Here is a 19,139-nt window from a genome sequence, read left to right on the forward strand (position 1 = left end):
CAGAGCCGATTTTAGAAGTACGATTTTATTAGTTGACTTTAATTAGCAGAAAATGACTTATCACACTCACACAGGCACCACGGTTCTCATGTTAAAGACCATTAAATGGAATATACAGTATATTATAGTTCACTTATTTTAACCGCTCTCTAGTCATTATTATGGTGGCGTGTCAACATATTGTTGTGTTTTTATGTATGGTATTTATCTTACTGACAAGCAGTGTTCATCATGTGAGGTGTTTTCCACACATGCAGATGATGAAATAATGATTTGCCCCCTAGGAAAAATAAAGGCCCACTTTAAATGGTAAATAGGTTATAGCCATCAAAACTGTCTTGTCCCACCCTCACTAATGTATGTGCTGATTCAGCCACGGTAACATGAGCTACCTCTGTGTGTGTGTGTGTGTGTGTGTGTGTGTGTGTGCGCGCACGTGCATGTGTTCCATTAAAGTGAGCCATTCTGCCTCTTCAGCAGCTCGGCTCAAAGCTCAGGCCCTTTTTTTTTTTTTTTTTCAATAAATAAATTGTCACTAAATGAAAAGAGCATTCTAAACATACAGGATTGAGGCTGTGTATGGGAAAAACATTTAAACCATGACTATTGTAAAACTAAGTGATGAATTTCAGTTGACAAGGGCAATAAAAATGAACATTAGGCTATTAGAAAATAGCTATTGGTGTTTGTGAAGAATTTTAGGATTAGTTTCTTTTTCTTCTTTTTCTCTCTCCATTTTGTGTGTGTTCGTGTGTTTCCGCCAGGTATACTCATCACTCATTTACATACACTACATGGGGACCACAAATCATGTCTTGATGAAGCATACAGTCTATGTCAAACTCAGACCCGCGGTCCAAATCCGGCCATCGATGTAACTATATTTGGCCCGTGACCCCATATCAAATGCAAAGGTGGGTAACGTGGTACATCTTGTCAGAGTAGTTTGAATGCACCATACTTTCTACTTTGACTTGAGTATTTATGCTAAGTAGAATCGATACTTTTACTCTGTTACAATGATCGACATGCCGCTCGCTACCTTTATTGATCCATTATTGCGCGTGTGATCTATTTTTAGACTTCGACTTCCGCACTGGGCGCCCTTGCGCAAATCCAACGTGATCACTAGTGTCTGTTGACTTCAATTCACCAATCAGACGGCGCAAGACATACGCGAGATCGCATACAAAGCCTTCGCGGGTCAATCAAGGTGACTCATTTTGGGGGGAAAACAGCCGCACGAGTATTTACTTTACAGACTCCAAAAAACAACAGCTTTATGATGCAGATGTCGATTATGATAATGTAGTCTCGTGTCTGCCCAAACGTTGATATTTCAGCCCACTTCTAACTTGAGAAAACACCTTGCGGTAAGTTGCAGATGTTTCTTTTGTTGTTTTCGCAGTGCGTATGACCGCTATTTTATGGTCAAAAGTTGCTGTAAAACATGCATCTTTTGGGGTACGTGCCATGATGTAAACTCTCTCGCACGCGTGCGCACACAAGCACACACACACTATCGATAAGTCTGTTCAGCAAACACCTTCTTCATTCAGACATTTAAGTGAATAAAGCAAGTAATGTTTCTGTAGGGCCCAATGTATGTGTTGTTGGTTTTTGGGCACTTAAAAATTGAAATGGTGGCAGGTGTGTGTGGACTCCCATATATTATACATTTTGAGTTTATTTGACATTCATGCTCTGATTTGTTTTTTTGTTGTTGTTTTTTTAAAATCTGAAGTTACCAGTTACGAGTATTTTTAAAAGTAAGAGTACTTTCTTACTCAAGTAAATATTTGGAGGGCTAGTTTTTACTTTTACTTGTGTCACAGTACTCTAAAGTAACAGTACTGTTACTTGAGTACAATGTTTGGCTACTCTACCCAGCTCTGATCAAATGTGTATTAGAGCTGGCCTGCCAGTATGTGGCACATGCACTGCTAATACTACAAATCCCAGAATGCTTTGCTAGTGTGTTGGGTGTCAGTCAAGACCGCCAAGCGCCCCCTCCTTTTCTGTTGCAGTCATTAGCGACTATGCTACCAGTCTCCTCAGGCCAATTTATACCTCCCCTTCTCAAAAATGGCCAAACGAAAGATGGAAAACGGGATCTTTCAAGACCAAGGAGGAGGCAGATTATCTGTTCACAAGAGATTTTAGATTTCACATCTACAGATTATATCTATTCTAAATAAGAAACAAATCCACTGATGTCTTTTATTGCACATTTGATTTCTCGTGATTATAATATTAAGGTTTGCTTATTCCAGATTCAGTTATTTTTGTTTTCATATGATAAGGTTTAACATTACATATCTGGAGAGAAGGGAAAATAACACAGTCAATTTCCAGTAAATATTGAGTTTGGCCTGTGACTTTGTCCCAATTTTTATTTTTGCCCACTGTGACTTTGAGTTTGACATCCCTGCTATAAAGGAACCCCCATCATAGGAATGCATAGCTACTGGATTTTTAAAGAAGTTTCAAAGTTCGTCCATTCTTTTTACTCCCCCGCCCCCATTTTGTGTGTTTATGTTCTGTTATCCATAACTTGTGGGGACAAAAGTCCATTCACGCAGTTACGCCACAGGGACCCATGGATGGGCAGGGACCAAAAAAAAAAAAAAATCACAGAAATCCCAAAATAGGAATGCATAGATACTCTGACGACATGTGAAGTTTGAAAATGTTGATTTTTTTTTGTTTTTGTTTCTTTTAAACTATAACTCTTCTCGTGGGTAGAGCTTGTACCATATAAAATATTGTTATACATTCTGTTGGCTATAAAAAAACTGCACTACATCGCCATAATAAAGTCAACTTTTAAAAAATGACTGGAAAAACAACATGCGTCACCGAGCCTTGCTTATCCAAGAAACCTGATTTCCGAACATCAAAAGTGCTTCCTGCAAATTGAGGCACTTCCCATCACAGCTCCAGCATTCAGTCTCCACAGATCATTTTTGTATTGTTGGCCCTTGTCCAACCACAGGGTGGAAGTGAGCCTCTGAGATTGTATCTATGCATATTTCCACAGGCTGCGCATACAAGTGCGTGTTAAAATGAGCATTTGCCATTTACTCACTGGTCCTTGCCAACACACGCATACTCACGCGCGCGCACACACACACACACACACACATACACACTGATGTACAAAAAAAAAAAAACCTAAACAATGAAAACATCACATTTATACCTTTGGAATAGCACTTGTACTCATATTATGAGCTTTCCCTGATGGAGGTCTGATGTTTGGTCTCCACACTGAAAGAGGTGAATATCAAAACACATGCACACAGGGAAAAAAAAGTAAAAAAAAAAAAAAAAAACAGAAAATGCCTTTAATTGTGGAATGAGGTACAAGGGTTCTGTGTGTACGCGCTACTATGTGGGAGCCAGGAGAATGAAATGGCTTCAAACTACCGACCACGTCCTGGTTCCTGTGGACACGTTAGCACGCATTAACGCTAGCCACTAGGACGTAACCTCAGAGTCCGCAGCTTATGAGGCCGTGTGAGCGAAGTCAGTGTTGTTATGCAGTGGATTCTCCTGTGGTGTTTGGCAAACTCGATGTATATGAGATGTATATGTACCACCAGGAGATCGATAGCATCAATAGCATGGAATGACTTAGAGCGGGTGCGTGCCGCATAAAAGGTGTGCTTGGAACGCTCCAACCCGGATACAGGCTACACTCATCGTCGGAGACCACTCAGGACATTGGGGAGTTCAAGAAGAATAAAAATCAACCCGAATGCAATAGGAAAACTACTTTCTATCCAAGTAGAACCAAAAGGTCCACTCTTCTAGTGTCATGTCTCAGTACGCAGTGCGCAAGTTTTAAAATGTCTTACCTGTATTAGGTCCCTGCCTACTCTCTATTATTAGTTATGCTCTCTCTTCTGGCACTGTACCTACAGTAATTATTTGAATAATGCCAGCTTGTCCAGCGACCGCCTCCCGTCCCTGCTCCGGCCGTGCTCGTCCAGCGGGCACCATCACTATTACCTGGCCCCTGCATTGCCATTGGGTTTGGCATCATGGCCGTCCACCTGAATGGCCCTGTGAAGACCCTGGTACTTGGCGTCCTGGCCGACCTCCTGAATTGCCCAGCCAAGCACCTTACCTTGGGTGGGTCTGGACGGCGACCAGACTGACCCTGAGGGGCTGACTCTGAACCCTCTTCCAGGCCCCCTTCCGCCCACCCTGTGTTGGTGACTTTTTTAGTTGTAACTTTTGGGGAAAGGCCGGGATCCGTTCCATAAGAGGGGGGTCCTGTCATGGTCTATGCTTTGGTTTGGGTTGTGTTTGGTTTTGTTTCATGTTTTTCTGTGTGCCATGTTTTTCATGTCTTGTGTGCTCATTTAGTTATTGTGTCCACCTGTTCTCATCAACCTTCTACCTTGTGTCAACCAATCACCTCCCTTCAGCCACTCGTGTCTTGTCCAGGTCTTCCTCGTTGCTTCATCAATCTGTTTGTATTTAGTTCCCTGGTTTCTTTCAGTTCATTATCATCGTCTCTGTCTGTGCCACGTTTTAGTTCAGTCATGTTTTCTTTCCTTTTTAATGTTTATTCAAGTGTTTATTTGTTACTTTGGTTGTCTGTTGTGGGACTTTGTTTAGTTTGCTTTATCCATGTTCCTTGTTTGCCCTTTTTTTGGAAATTAAATATCATTTTTTGAGACTCGGGCACTGCTGCCTTGCCTCCTCCACGTTTTTGCCTTGTCTTCCTTGCCTTCAAAAACCCTAACCATGACACTTAACCAGAATATTAAAATCCATTGCTAAGAATGCCAGTATCATCTTTGACCAGTACATGACATTTGATCATCATATCTCCAAACTTGTCTAGTCCTGCTTACTTCAATTTTGAAATATTGCCACAATAAGACATATTTTGCCCCCTTTGGCCACACATTTATCTTTTCCTGGTTAGATAACTGTAACTCCGTCTACACCTCCCTCAGTCAGTTTTCTCTCAAACGTTAAAGTTAATTAAAAATGAAAGAGCTGGACTTAACAAGAACCAGCCATAGGTCCTACATTACCCCTGTTCTTGTCCCTCCATTGCCTTCTATTACAATTCAGAATCAACTATGAGATCTTTTTGACTACTTATAAAACACTTCATGATCTCACCCCTACACCTACATCTCTGAGCTACTTGTCCCTCATTCCACCACATGACCTCTCCGATACACTAATCTTGGACTTTTCGACATCTGTCGCACAAACGTAAATCAAAAGGTGACATTGCATTTGTATTTTTAGCCCCAAGCCTCTGTAAGCAACTTCCACAATCTGTTAGATCTGCCGAATCGTTGGACTGTTTCAAACAGTATTTCTAAACTCATTTATATTGTCAAGCCTTTGCTTAGACATCCATTTAGTTCCCATTCAGTTTGCACCAAACATACCTTCTAGAATTATGGCCAAAAGGTTCAACATTGGTTTTGTCAGACCATAACACATTTTACCCCATCCGTCTGGGAGATTTCAAGTGTTTTTTTTCTTCCCCTTTGTAAAATAAGGCACCTTACCCAATAGCTCAGACATACAGTGGGTATAGAATGTAATCAGACCCCCTTTCATTTTTCACTCTTTGTTATATTGCAGCCATTAGCGAAAATAATTTAAGTTAATTTTTTTCTTCATTAATGTACACACAGCACCCCATATTGACTGGAATTTTTTTTTTTGAAATTTTTGCAATTTCTTAAAAAAGAAAAACTTAAATATCACACAGCCATAAGTATTCAGACCCTTTGCTGTGACACTCATATATATAACTCGGGTGCTGTCCATTTACTCTGATCATCCTTGCGCTGGTTCTACACCTTCATTGGAGTCCAGCTGTTTGATTATACTGATTGGATTTGATTAGGAAAGCCGCACACCTGTCTAGATAAGACCTTACAACTCACAGTGCATGTCAGAGCAAATGAGAATCATGAGGTCTAAGAAACTGCCTGAAGAGCTAAGAGACAGAATTGTGGCAAGGCACAGATCTGGCCAAAGTTAAAAAAAGATTTCTGCTGCACTGAAGGTTCCTAAGAGCACAGTGGCCTCCATAATCCTTAAATGGAAGATGTTTGGGACGACCAGAACCCTTCTAGAGCTGGCTGTCCAGCCAAACCGAGCAATGGGGGAGAAGAGCCTTGGTGAGAGAGGTAAAGAAGAACCCAAAGATCACTGTGGCTGAGCTCCAGAGATGCAGTCGGGAGATGGGAGAAAGTTCTAGAAAGTCAACCATCACTGCAGCCCTCCACCAGTCGGGGCTTTATGGCAGAGAGGCCCGACGGAAGCCTCTCCTCAGTGCAACACACATGAAAGCCCGCATGGAGATTACTAAAAAACACCTGAAGGACTCCAAGATGGTGAGAAATAAGATTCTCTGGTCTGGTGAGACCAAGATCTAACTTTTTGGCCTTAATTCTAAGCGGTATATGTGGAGAAAACCAGGCACTGCTCATCACCTGTGCAATACAGTCCCAACAGTGAAGCATTGTGGTGGAAGCATCATGCTGTGGGTGTGTTTTTCAGCTGCAGGGACAGGACGACTAGTTGCAATCGAAGGAAAGATGAATGCGGCCAAGTACAGGGATATCCTGGACGACGACCTTCTCCAAATTGCTCAGGAATTCAGACTGGGCTGAAGGTTCACTTTCAAACAAGACAATGACCCTAAGCACACAGCTAAAATAACGAAGGAGTGGCTTCAGAACAACTCTGTGACTGTTCTTGAATGGCTCTGCCAGAGCCCTGACTTAAACCCAATTGAGCATCTCTGGAGAGACCTGAAAATGGCTGCCCACCAGCGTTCATCATCCAACCTGACAGAACTGGAGAGGATCTGCAAGGAGGAATGGCAGATGATCCCCAAATCCAGGTGTCAAAAACTTGTTGATGTCATATACTGCCCTGCAGTTCCATCATAGTAGCCTGGAGGGCGCTTTGCGTCCTCTCTCTCTCCCTCCTCCCCTCTGTTTTCAGCACCTGTCTCCAATCAGCCACATCACCACCGGTATTTAAGCCTGCCTGTTCCAGGAAATCCTCGCCAAAGTATTGCAGCCTCTACTAGCGATACCTCGGCCCACCTTACTCAAGTAAGCCACTTAACTCCTCGTTCCCTTGTTAACTCTTGTGTCTCTTCGCTCCCAGTCCCTGTGTTCCTGACCCACGTCATTCCTGCCACCAAGCCAGCCGCCTGTTCTGTCCACTGCCTACCACCTGTCAACGCCGCCTCCTGCCAACACATCCAGGACCACCTCCATAACCTTTCCTCAATAAACTGTTCATCATTTTACATCTGCCTCTGCCTGCTCTTGGGTCCAGCTACTCCCCACACAGGACAGTTGCATCATTCCCAAAAAGACCCATGGCTGTATTAGCTCAAAAGGGTACTTCTACTAAATACTGAGCAAAGGGCCTGAATAGTTATGGCTGTGTGATATTTCAGTTTTTCTTTTTTTTTTATAAATCTGCAAACATTTTGACAATTCTGTTTTTTTTCTGTCAATATGGGATGCTGTGTGTACATTAATGAGAGGAGGGGGGGATGAACTTAAATAATTTTAGCAAATGGCTGCAATATAACAAAGAGTCAAAAATGTAAGGGGGTCTGAATACTTTCCGTACCCACCGTACGCATGAAGAAGATGGTTGATTGTTGTTATGTGTACTCAACATTAGAGCAGTACTTACAGTACAAGTACAATTTGTATCCATAAAGCTTGGGTACCACCACCAACACAATAAGTAATGAGCCACTGCTTAAAACTTCACTAATGTCGCCATTATAGCTATGCATTCATTTATAGGGTTTCCTTAACTATTGTCCCCACAGGTGATGAACACCAGCAGATGCGCACACAAATATTTGTGGTAGTTCGTGCATCTTGCCGAGAAACAAACTTTCCAGTCAATGTACAGTACATGCATTTTCATAGCAATTTTAAGTTTCCTCCCCACTGCATTGTATTTACTAAAGCTCCTATCTGCCTTGTGTATGTGTACATGCACTGTAAAGCATTTGTGTGACAGGAAGTCATGAAATAGTAAGCTGTTCTCCTCCTACATAATGCAGTGATGCTGCTGTACACACACACACGTCATTGCAAGCGTTTGTCACCCCCACCTCGAAAATGGCTTTAAGTCATGCATAACCACGCTCGTGTTCCACTTATTTTCTTCACTTTGTTCCCAAGACAAAATCGGTTGTATATTTCATCAACTTTGCAACTTGTGCTTTTTCACTTCTCACAGTTCCTTATTTCCTCTCTACCCGACCTCAGACGTCTACAGTTACATAGGTTCCTTTTTTTCTCCATTCAAAATGAACCCCCCCTCCAAAAAATAGGGGAGAAGTGAAACAATCAGACCAGAGTGTGTTTTCAAAGGACACAGAGGAGCAAATATTGGTCAATACAGCTTTTTATTTCAACAAATCGTAGGTACACAGTGTAAAAAAACAAAAACAAAAACAATCAAAACAAAACTGTATGGCCAGAAAGCTTTAGACACAAAACCAAGATGACAGTGTTGAAAATAGCTGCAGTGTCTAATGCTAAGCCCTATCAAGTTTCAAGTAGAATTATTAATTAGAATTTCTTGATGTTAAGTGGAATTCCGTGTTAAGAGATTCAAACCTAGAACTATTAGGGTCACGTGTTACTTTAGATGGCACACTTTAGAAATGTCGAGAAAACTAACAGTTTGACTAGAAATGCATGGTTGTAGATGACCACAATGTGTCCCACAGTGGAAACCCTACAATTGTTTATGATAAGTGCTGTAAAAAAATAAATAAAAAAAAACTAATGAGGCTTTGTTAGAAAAAAAAAACTTACTTAAAGAAAGGGATACCAATTTTGACCGACAATAGACATGAGCGACTATGTATCCCAGGTGGGATACAAAAAATATCAATTGAGAAGAGTGGCGTAGGCTAGCATGGGTTGCGAGCACCCGGGGTGGATCAAATATCGCCCAGATCTGCATCTAGGCTCATTTACCGGTTATTATAGCTGGCTAGCGCAAATGCAAATCAACACTAAGTCTTGTTTCCATATCAAGCTGTCGAAGCCAACCTTTTTTTCTTCCCTACCTAGTGTAGGCCTACTAATATACAGTATAAAACATGGAAATCCAGTTGAATCTAACATCTTTAGTCCCTAAATAGCTTGTGTGCTTCTCTTCGTCTTTGCGATCCTACGAAAAATAAAATAAAAGGAGAACGGCAGCTGTAGTAAGAGAAAAGCAAGACAGCAAAGTCCCTCTCACATAGTTTCCCGATCAGATCAGCTTAAGTCAGGTTCAGTCCAGTAAGCGTACGTCACCTGCTTTGACCGTCACCTGTCCCCGCTTGAAAAAGGCACACCTTCACCTTTCCCTCACCTCGCATGGCTCTGTGGTTCTTTTACTGTACAACACATTTCTTCTCTTTTCAAATCGAATGAAACTCCCAAAAATAAAAATGCATAACATCTACTGTACAGCATGTTTTTATTTAGTTTAAGCTCAGTAAACATCTTTTATGTGATTTGTTGCTAGGCGTGCTTCAGTGTGTACACGCTATTTTGAAGTTGGCTGCTGCAACGTCACGCGGCGTTTGGACATGCTACAACAAATCCTCTGTAATCATCCAACAATGGATTAGAAAAATACATCATCATTTTCACTCTCGACGCCTCTGGCTTTTTTCCCTCCCTCTAAGCACTAGGCTGAGCCTTTTGAGATGATTTGATTTTTTTTTTTATTTGATTTTAAATATAGGTTCCCAACGTTTAACGCCGTGTTTTTGTCTCAACTCTTCCAACAAAGAAGCGTATCCGACCCTTATCTTGTTTTTCCACACAGTCAAAGTTACGAATGGAGACGAAAAGAGACCTAAAGAGTGCAATATTCTCTTATCTACATCATCAACATCCCCACCTATACACAGGAACATTAGATAAGGAGGAGAGAGAGGGATGAAGAGGGGGGGGGGGGGGGGGGCAAATCTCTTAAATAGCGCGCCTCAGGCATCAACACACAGAGTGGTGTACAAGGACAGGACACACTAGAGGACATGAATGTCCAATGAAAGGGGAGCTCTTTGCACATGTGGACACATCCAAAGTGCTGGATTGGCTGACATTGTTGGCAATACCACTCAGGGGAACAAATGCCATTACTCAACAGTATTTTGTAGTCAGAAATTGAAATTAAAAGTATATAGATATAAAAACAAAGAATACAGAGATTAGTCCTTAGGCTGTTAGTACGATGAAGTATCTGCCTGGGGAGTCGCCTAGAAAGGTGCAGTTTGACCAAACAAACAGTTTCTCTTTTTTTCTTTTCTTAAAAAAAAAAAAAAAAAAATTAAAAAAAAAACTGAAATAAAATTACGACAGATATTCACCGTCGTCCTCGTCATCCTCGTCATCCTCATCCTCATCATCCATTCCAGCCTGGTCAGTGAGGACGAAGGAATCGTCATCGTCGTCGGTGTTCAGCGAGTCTCCGCTACCGAGATCTCCGGAAGATTCTAAAATCACACCTAAAAACAAGAGAACCATCCAAAACGTCACAATAGCCGTCTGGAATCATCAGCCCTCCCCCCCAAATTTACTTTCGAAACTGTGCTTCTGTGCGTGAAAGCGATCTTCCAAGAGTTTGATTTGAACCAAATATAAAACAATGTTCACAGCTAGCGTGACTCCCTAAAGCTCAGCAGCCCAGCCAGAAAACGAGCGGGTACATAAGTAGCTCCATGATTTATTTAAGCTTTTTTTTCTAGTTAGCGAAGCAAACTAGCAGCTGGGTGCATACGGGGAAAGAGATTCGTCATCCAAACATTAATTGCTCACAGTGGTCAAAATAGTCATGAAACTATTAACTCTACACGCAATGATTACGTAAAATCAAGGCGCAAAACACTCAACAAAGCCACTAAAAGTAAAACCCACGCACTTTGTTTTTGATGTTAGCTTAACTGAGCACTTAAACTTGTTGTGACCATATTTTCCCTTAACGTTCCTCAATTTCCAAATTGAATGTCCTGCGCGGTGTTTGAATGTGGCGCTTCCGCAGTGTTGCTCCCTTTCTTAGCTGACTTTACCTACCGCAGTCAGCTGGACCATGGGTGCGCGAGCCCGCCAGCTCGTTGCCATAGCGATCCACGCACCAGCACTGGCCGCTGCTGCTGTGGCACTGGTGCGAGCGATAGTAACCGTCCTCACTGCAGGAGGGCAGATATTGGCCTGCGAAACGTGGGCCACAACACACGGAAGCAGCGTTAGCTTTAGCATTTGTGCGTACGTGTGTGCGTGCGTTTTGGCTTACCGAGCAGCTTCTTTCCCACTTGCTTCTTGCCGATGGTTGACAGCTCAGCTTTACAAGGGGAGTCTGGAAAGGCGAGAAGGAGTGACTGTGGTGGCAAACTACACACATTCCCTACTGAAAAGGTTCTGTTGGTGCGAACTTTGCCTTTTTGTGACACCGTTTGTGTTCCTGCTTTTTCTACAGAAGTGACTTCTAAGGCATTGCTCTGCATGGGTTTTCAGACACTTTAAATTACATTTTTATTAAATTACGTCTTTTTAAAGGGAGTCTGTGTGACATGCATAACACCACAACATCAGTTTGGGGTTTTATTACCCCCAAAAGACTGCTAGTACATTACATAATTATAATTGAAAAAATAATAAGACAAATTCACACACTTATTTCACTGTTGACCGTTACTCCCAAAATGTAATACATTCCATATACACAAAAAAATGGACAAATGGACTTGCCTGCTGCAATGCGCTACGTAAATGGACTGATCCCGACACATATAACGACATATGCATAAAAAGTATGTGACACACACACAACCAATCAGCAGTCCTGCTATAATAACTAACATGTATCTTGTATTGGTCTAATTACATATCGACAGTGACGGAAAAAGATGCAACAATTACCCCAAATAATCTAGCTTTGTTCATCTATCCATGCCAGTGACAGGCAGAACAATTAAAGGCTTTTCCAATACCACCACTTATTAGTATTTTAGTATAAATATTGCACTTTTTTTGGTTAGCCTTTTTTAGATTGATCTAACGTAAAATACAGAATGTGCCTCGGCTCCATAAAGGTTGGTAAACACTGGTTTGACATTCATCATCATCAGAGTAAGAATGGCAATATTCTAACGTGATAAGTATTACCTGTGTACCTCTGGAAACAGGTGCACCACTCAGAGCTGGAAATAACTTTGTTGGCATGCGTATCACATGACTTGAAGAACGCGTCGGAGCAAGGCTCGTTCCTGTCCAGGTAGAGGCTCTTGATCTCTGATTGGTCCAGCTGGAGGTCAAAGTTTGTGTCCAGGCGGGAGAACATCCACCCGAAAGGATCTTTGCATACAGGTGATGCCCGGACCTCAAATTCTGGTAAGGAAGGACAATCAGAGTTCATGTCGCTAAATCGTAGGAAGACGCTAGTGCAGTACAACATTCTTAATGGCGCCACTCACTGTTCTTCTGGATCTTGTCTCTCTTGTGGTTGCCGTTGTCATGTAGCACTCTAAACCAGTCTCTCAGTCGGCTCACTACCTCCTTGAGTTCAAACTCGCTGCACACTGAGAGAGAACAACAACACTAATGATTAATGATGCTCTTTTACTGCCTCGCCTTTTCCTTTTGGTGGCTAAGAGGCGATGGACTGGCTTCAGGTGATGAATGATCTTGAAAAAGAGGTCGGGCTAACATCTGGCTGTTCATCCTGATCACGCACCGCACTATCCGTCTTAGTATGTGTGTGCGCGTGTGCGGCTCACCTTTCCTCTCTGTGGAGCTCTCTTCAGGCTGAGCGGGGCAAGGACACATGCCAGCGCACTTGACAGCAATCTTCTTGCCAGTGATGCATGCCTGGTACTCTAACTTGCACTAACACAATGAGACCGTGGAAGGAGAAAAATGGAAGCGTAAACTAACATGACTCCCATGTTTCTACTTGAGAACACGTTTAGTTTATGTGCACGAGGGGTGGGAATCGCAGAGTAACTCCCAATATCATATTATTGCAATATTTTAGGATAAACGCAAGCTTTGAACGTTTTGTATATTTTGTAGAAACTTGATCTTCTTGTATATCAGGCATACATAGCAAATAATTATATAGAAAATATATATTTTTGTTAATGGAATTTTTCTCTAGTAATAGTTTGATAAGTCTTTTTTTTCAAACGAGAGAAAAACAAAAATAATTCACCAAACGTAACAGGTATTCGACTCGATACTTTCACAGACATTGCTGTATGTTTTAATGACATTTTTATGGTTTAAAACGTTTAAGTGGACTTAAGCTTGATTACCAAATGGCTGGGTAAGCCATCAGTCCCCTACGTAGTATTGTTATGAGCGGAGACAAACATAAAACAAAGTGAAACATGTTCACACAAAGCTCACAATTTAATAAATCCATTGCCTTTATATTTTTCATTGAAATCAGGATAATTCATAGTCATTAATGGCTATTTTATTTACTACGTTTAAACAAATATTTTGTCATTACATTAGCACTTGGTTATTAAAGCAACAAAACAACAATCAACTCCTTTTGAGGGTGTTTTGACTCATCAGAACAAGTCAAACTGAGAGGCGGAGCTTAATAGCACATTTTCAAGGTTTAGGGCACCGGCGTCAAACACAAGGCCTGGGGGCCACATCTGGCCCACCACACCATTTTATGTGGCCCATGAAAGCAAATCATTTGTAGCAATTTGCATGGTTCTTGCGAAAATCAGTACCAAAATTTCAAATCGTCATACGTAATAAATGAGTGAGAAAAAATAAACATTGAGATAGTGCAAAGATTTTTGGGTTACCAAACCCCTTTTTACTGTAACGTTAATAACTGTTGAAGAAACTTTTCAAATTCAAGTCAAACCTGTCTTTAAGTACAAGTCCAACGCACTCAGCGGTACCTTGGTGGAGTAGGTGTGGCCATCGGTTCCACAAACAGGGAAAGGGTGGACCACAGGGCAGGGTTTGCACTTTGAGCCGGGACTCTGGTACAAACTGGTGTCTTTAAAGCTGGAAAAAAATGAACACGACGATGAAGACGATGCACCGGCAAGCTCGGATTTAGGATTTGCGTGTGATTATTTTATTTGATATCTCCCTGTGTTGATAATGTACTGCAGAGGCTAAGAATGGGAAATGAGGTCAGCATGGCGTTGCTGTCCTCAGTCCAGTCTGCAGTGTCCCCACCAAACACACACAACACACTCGCATCCGAGGCCCATTCACATAACTTGGCAGTGCTTTGCATCAGTGCTGTGGTAATTGGACTCAACAGTCACAATCACGAGGGACCAGAGCAACCAGTGGAGCAGTTGCAAACATTGGAAAGGTCTTAACGCGCTTCTGCCGCTGAAATAAGTGAGGAGACAACAGAGCAGGCTGCAGTGAAGCCAAGGGTAGTAATAAAAACTTGATTTGTTGCTGATGCAAGAACATTCATCTTTCATTTGGAGCTTTGTCACATGGAAACATCTGACTGCAATTTAGCAGGACACTTTTCATATCTGAGTGTGCGTGTATGTGTGAGTGTGTATGTGTTGTTTACCTAACCCGCCTCTGGCTGACACAAGTGGCTGTTTTATAGTCCTCAGCCACACACACCTTGTGGCGGCCACATTTGATCTTCAGACATGGGTCTTTGGTGGGATCAAGGCCTGCACATACACACGCAAAAAAAAAAAAAAAAAAAAACACTTTTAAGTGTGTATATTTGAAGTCCGCTTGCGCCTCTTTCTAAAAGGACCTCTAGAAACAATGAGCACAGGGGCAAAGAGGGAATAATCTCCTATAATTAAATGTTTGTTTTGTTCTTTTCAAGATGTGTCAGCAATTCTTTATTCAAAGCATGTACTTTCATTTTTATCCTTCCAAGCTTCATGGATACGTGTGTTCCATCTGTTTGCGCACGTTAATTCTAGCCACTAATATCTCTCTCACGCCGAACCTAAAGCCATAATACCGTAAGTATCCTTAAAGCTAAAAACAGATGTAACTAGTTAGAGACGCTACGTCTGACCTCACATCAGCGTTAGCTGTATGCCGGGCTTGTGCGGAGATTCTTTAAACTGAATTGGTAGCAGCCGGGGGCTACGGGCATCTTTTAAGAGAGCTGATTTTAGATGTGAACGTTAGCCTGAGGGTGTGATCTTTATTGGTAAGCACAAGCCACCCACGGCTGATCGCAAGTCTGCCTTTAGCACGTACGGCGACACATACAGAGAGGAGCTGAGGCCCTGCTCTGATCCCAGAACAGTTTGTGAACGACCTCTCCGCGAAAGAACCTTAGGATAATCCCTGAGCAGCTTTGCTAGATTACACAGCTTCCACCCTCCAATGCACTCTCTAATACTATTGTTTCCCTGTCATGTCCAGTGTTGCTGTGGTGTGTTGGAGGTTACACTCCTAACTTTTATGCGCTCATGTCCCGGTGGGCTCGGATGCGAGTATGCATTTATCACCCTGTCGCCCTACAATGGCGAATCAAGGTGACTGGAGGGATAAAAATGATGTTTCCGTTGTCATTTAGTTTTATTAGGTGATCAGTCGCCTGAGGAGAAATGGGGGATGGCAAATCGTCTGTCAGATGACAAACGGCCACTATGACGAACGGTAAATTTCAATTTGCGAGCAAACGAAGTGTATGTGAGTGAGCAGCAGCTCCTCTTGATTCGCATTAAGTCTTTCTATTTAGCCATGTTGGCTCACTACATTTGATAAGCATCCCAGTTCAACCGAGGGTGAGAAGAGACGTTCATTTCTTTTTTACTTCCTTTAATCCAACAACTTTTGTTTATTTAGTTTAAGCTCAGTAAACTTTGTTGGATAGACTCTAAATTGCCCGTAGGTGTGAATGGTTGTTTGTTTATATTGGCCCTGTGATTGGCTGGCGACCAGTTCAGGGTGTACCTCGCCTCTCGCCCCGAAGATAGCTGCGATAGGCTCCAGCACGCCCACGACCCTAGTGCGGATAAGTGGTACAGAAAATGAATGAATGTTATACTATATTTGTAAAATATGTATTTTTTTACCTTTTTTTTTTTTTTTTTTGCTGAATGTAGGATTTGTAGCACAGGGTGTCTGAAATCTTTGTGGAATGTGTTGTGAAGAACTGCCATTGTGTTGGGATGCCCTACTGCAAATTTGTCCATGCCGATGACTCATGTTTTATGTTTGTATACATCGGTTTGGGGCTTTTCCACCTCAAAAAAATCCGACCTTAGTAGTTGCAGGAAACTACGAAAACCAGGCTGCATTGAACACATTAGTCTAGAGCACAGGCTTCAAACTCAAGGCCCGGGAGCCACATCCGGCCCGCCACATCAATTTATGTGGCCCACGAAAGCAAATCAAGTGCATCGACTTCATGTTTCTTGCTAAAATAACATTAAATTGCAAATCGTCTTCCCTTGTATATAACGTTGATTGCAAACATTTTTGTTACCAATCCCCATTTCAAAATAAACTGAATTAACAACTTTGTACTGGCTTCTGGTTTCAAATATAGTTATTCATCGATTTTGTGTAAATGTAATAACATGAGGCCATTGTACATTTACTGTATATGTGTTCACGCCCATGACGGCCCTCCGAGGGAAACCATAACTACGATGTGGCCCGCAGCAAAAATTAGTTTGACACGCCTGGTCTAGAGGTTCAACGATTAACCAACAAAGATTACCAAATTAATAATTGAGAGACCTTGTTTAACTCAAAATTGTCCCAATCCTTGGAATTTCAGCCTATCAACAGTAAATACTCTCTGATTTCTGTAGTCCTGCATGAAAGCAGACTGATTATCTTTGTGTTTAATCAAAATAATACTTTTGTAAACATCTGCTTTGAATTTGGAAAACAATGACATTTTTAACTAGTTTTTTGACGTTACAGACCAAACCAGTAACTGAATAGTAATCAATTTATGTTTGCGCATTTTCTCACCTAATTTGAAAGAATGTCCTGTTTTTGAATAAAGGGATGGAAATTTAAAACGTTCATCAACTAATGGAAAAAATATTTTACAGATTAATGGATTATTAAAATAATTGTCAGTTGCAGCACTACATTAGTCGGAATGAGACATCCTTACACACGACAATAATGGAGGACAATAAAAGTCTTCTTTATTTACTGTAATTCTAGGCATGTTGTTTTTGGCTTTGATGAAGAGTCTTTTTTTTAGGAGGGTAAATAATGGATCAGGGCAGCAAGAGGAGACTGCGAAGTAAAAATATTGCAGGGATCTGTGGCGTAACAATTGGGGAAGGTAACATGTTAGCATCTGTTTTTATTGTCATTTTGTCATCAATATCTCAACTGTAATGGAACAATGTGGTGATGATTAATCTGGTCAATCAATGAACGCCATTAGCTCAGCATGCTTGGAACTCTGCCTGACCAGGTTCTTGAAACAGTACCTGGTCGTAACACCTGTTTTTAGCAGTAGAAAACTGTCAACTCGATCTGAGTAGGTAGGTGAAGTGTAAAATCGGCACACTACGACAGTAAAGGCCAGCAAACATATTTACCCTGTTTTACTGGCATCATTTCCCCTCATTCAGTACGATAACTTAATTGTGACATCAACTGCCAAAACTCTTAAATGCATTGTACAAATGTAGAGACAGCTAACAATTAGGGCTTGCTGATTTATTGATTAAATCCATAAACTGTTTTTGGAAGTCCCATTGATGTTTTTTTTCTATTAATAACAACCCCCCCCCACATAATGGCTTTCGTAGTCTGCTGTTTAAAATGAGAAGAGGCACCATTTGGTCAGTCATTTGGAATTGGTTCGGGTTTACAGCGTCAGATAATAAGCAACAAACAGTTGGCTGCAAAGTATGTTTAAAGACTGTTGAAACCAAATAATGTAGCATGGAAGGGAAAACTCCTGCTTAGAAAACAGACTACATGAGCTGCATTTTTTTTTCGACTTGCTTTATGTATGACAAATTAGCCCGGTGGAAGGCAATCACAGATTCCATTGCACTGAAGACTGTCAAATGCATATGGCGCCTGTTTATATAACCCAAATTTCAATGAAGTTGGGACGTTGTGTTAAACATAAATAAAACGTTGTGTTAAACATAAATAAATAAAAACAGAATACAATGATTTGAAAATCATGTTCAACCTATTTTTAATTGAATACACTACAAAGACAAGATATTTAACGTTCAAACTGATAAACTTTATTGTTTTTAGCAAATAATCATTAACTTAGAATTTTATGGCTGCAACACGTTCCCAAAAAGCTGGGACAGGTGGCAAAAAAGACTGAGAAAGTTGAGGAATGCTCATCAAACACCAGTTTGGAACATCCCACAGGTGAACAGGCTAATTGGGAACAGGTGGGTGCCATGATTGGGTATAAAAGGAGCTTCCCTGAATGGCTCAGTCATTCACAAGCAAAGATGGGGCGAGGTTCACCTCTTTGTGAACAAGTGCACGGTAAAATAGTCTAACAGTTTAAGGACAATGTTCCTCAACATTCAATTGCAAGGAATTTAGGGATTTTATCATCTACGGTCCACAATATCATCAAAAGGTTCAGAGAATCTGGAGAAATCACTGCATGTAAGCGGCAAGGCCGAAAACCAACATTGAATGCCCGTGACCTTTGATCCCTCAGGCAGCACTGCATCAAAAACCAACAACACTGTAAAGGATATCACCACATGGGCTCAGGAACATTTCAGAAAACCAATGTCAGTAAATATAATTTGGCGCTACATCCGTAAGTGCAACTTGAAACTCTACTATGCAAAGCAAAAGCCCTTTATCAACAACACCCAGAAACGCCGCCAGCTTCTCTGGGCCCGAGTTCATCTAAGATGGGCTAATGAAAACTGGAAAAGTGTTCTGTGGTCCGACGAGTCCACATTTCAAATTGTTTTGGGAAATTGTGGACGTCGTGTCCTCCGGACCAAAGAGGAAAAGAATCATCCGGACTGTTATGGACGCAAAGTTCAAAAGCCAGCATCTGTGATGGTATGGGGCTGTGTTAGTGCCAATGGCATGGGTAACTTACACATCTGTGAAGGCACCATTAATGCTGAAAGGTACATACAGGTTTTG

The 19,139-nt window shown here is 41.5% G+C and overlaps 1 protein-coding gene across 3 annotated transcripts in view; it reads right to left on the minus strand.

The window, feature by feature from the left end:
* Positions 1 to 8,421: 8,421 nt before the first annotated feature.
* spock3 (SPARC (osteonectin), cwcv and kazal like domains proteoglycan 3) overlaps positions 8,422 to 19,139 on the minus strand; it is a 48,225-nt gene continuing 37,507 nt past the window's right edge. For 2 of the 3 annotated variants that reach the window (XM_061772253.1, XM_061772254.1), the window contains exons 4-12: positions 14,608 to 14,716; positions 13,964 to 14,072; positions 12,815 to 12,923; positions 12,512 to 12,616; positions 12,204 to 12,425; positions 11,332 to 11,394; positions 11,112 to 11,249; positions 10,409 to 10,546; positions 8,422 to 10,346 (exon numbers count right to left, since the gene is read on the minus strand). In XM_061772253.1, the coding sequence (XP_061628237.1) occupies positions 9,955 to 10,346; positions 10,409 to 10,546; positions 11,112 to 11,249; positions 11,332 to 11,394; positions 12,204 to 12,425; positions 12,512 to 12,616; positions 12,815 to 12,923; positions 13,964 to 14,072; positions 14,608 to 14,716 (1,385 nt within the window). In that variant the 3' untranslated portion in view covers positions 8,422 to 9,954. The other variant, XM_061772255.1, reaches the window with a different exon arrangement.

This window comes from Phyllopteryx taeniolatus, chromosome 4 (genome assembly GCF_024500385.1).
Source record: "Phyllopteryx taeniolatus isolate TA_2022b chromosome 4, UOR_Ptae_1.2, whole genome shotgun sequence".
In the NCBI taxonomy this organism is placed as follows: Eukaryota; Metazoa; Chordata; class Actinopteri; order Syngnathiformes; family Syngnathidae; genus Phyllopteryx; species Phyllopteryx taeniolatus.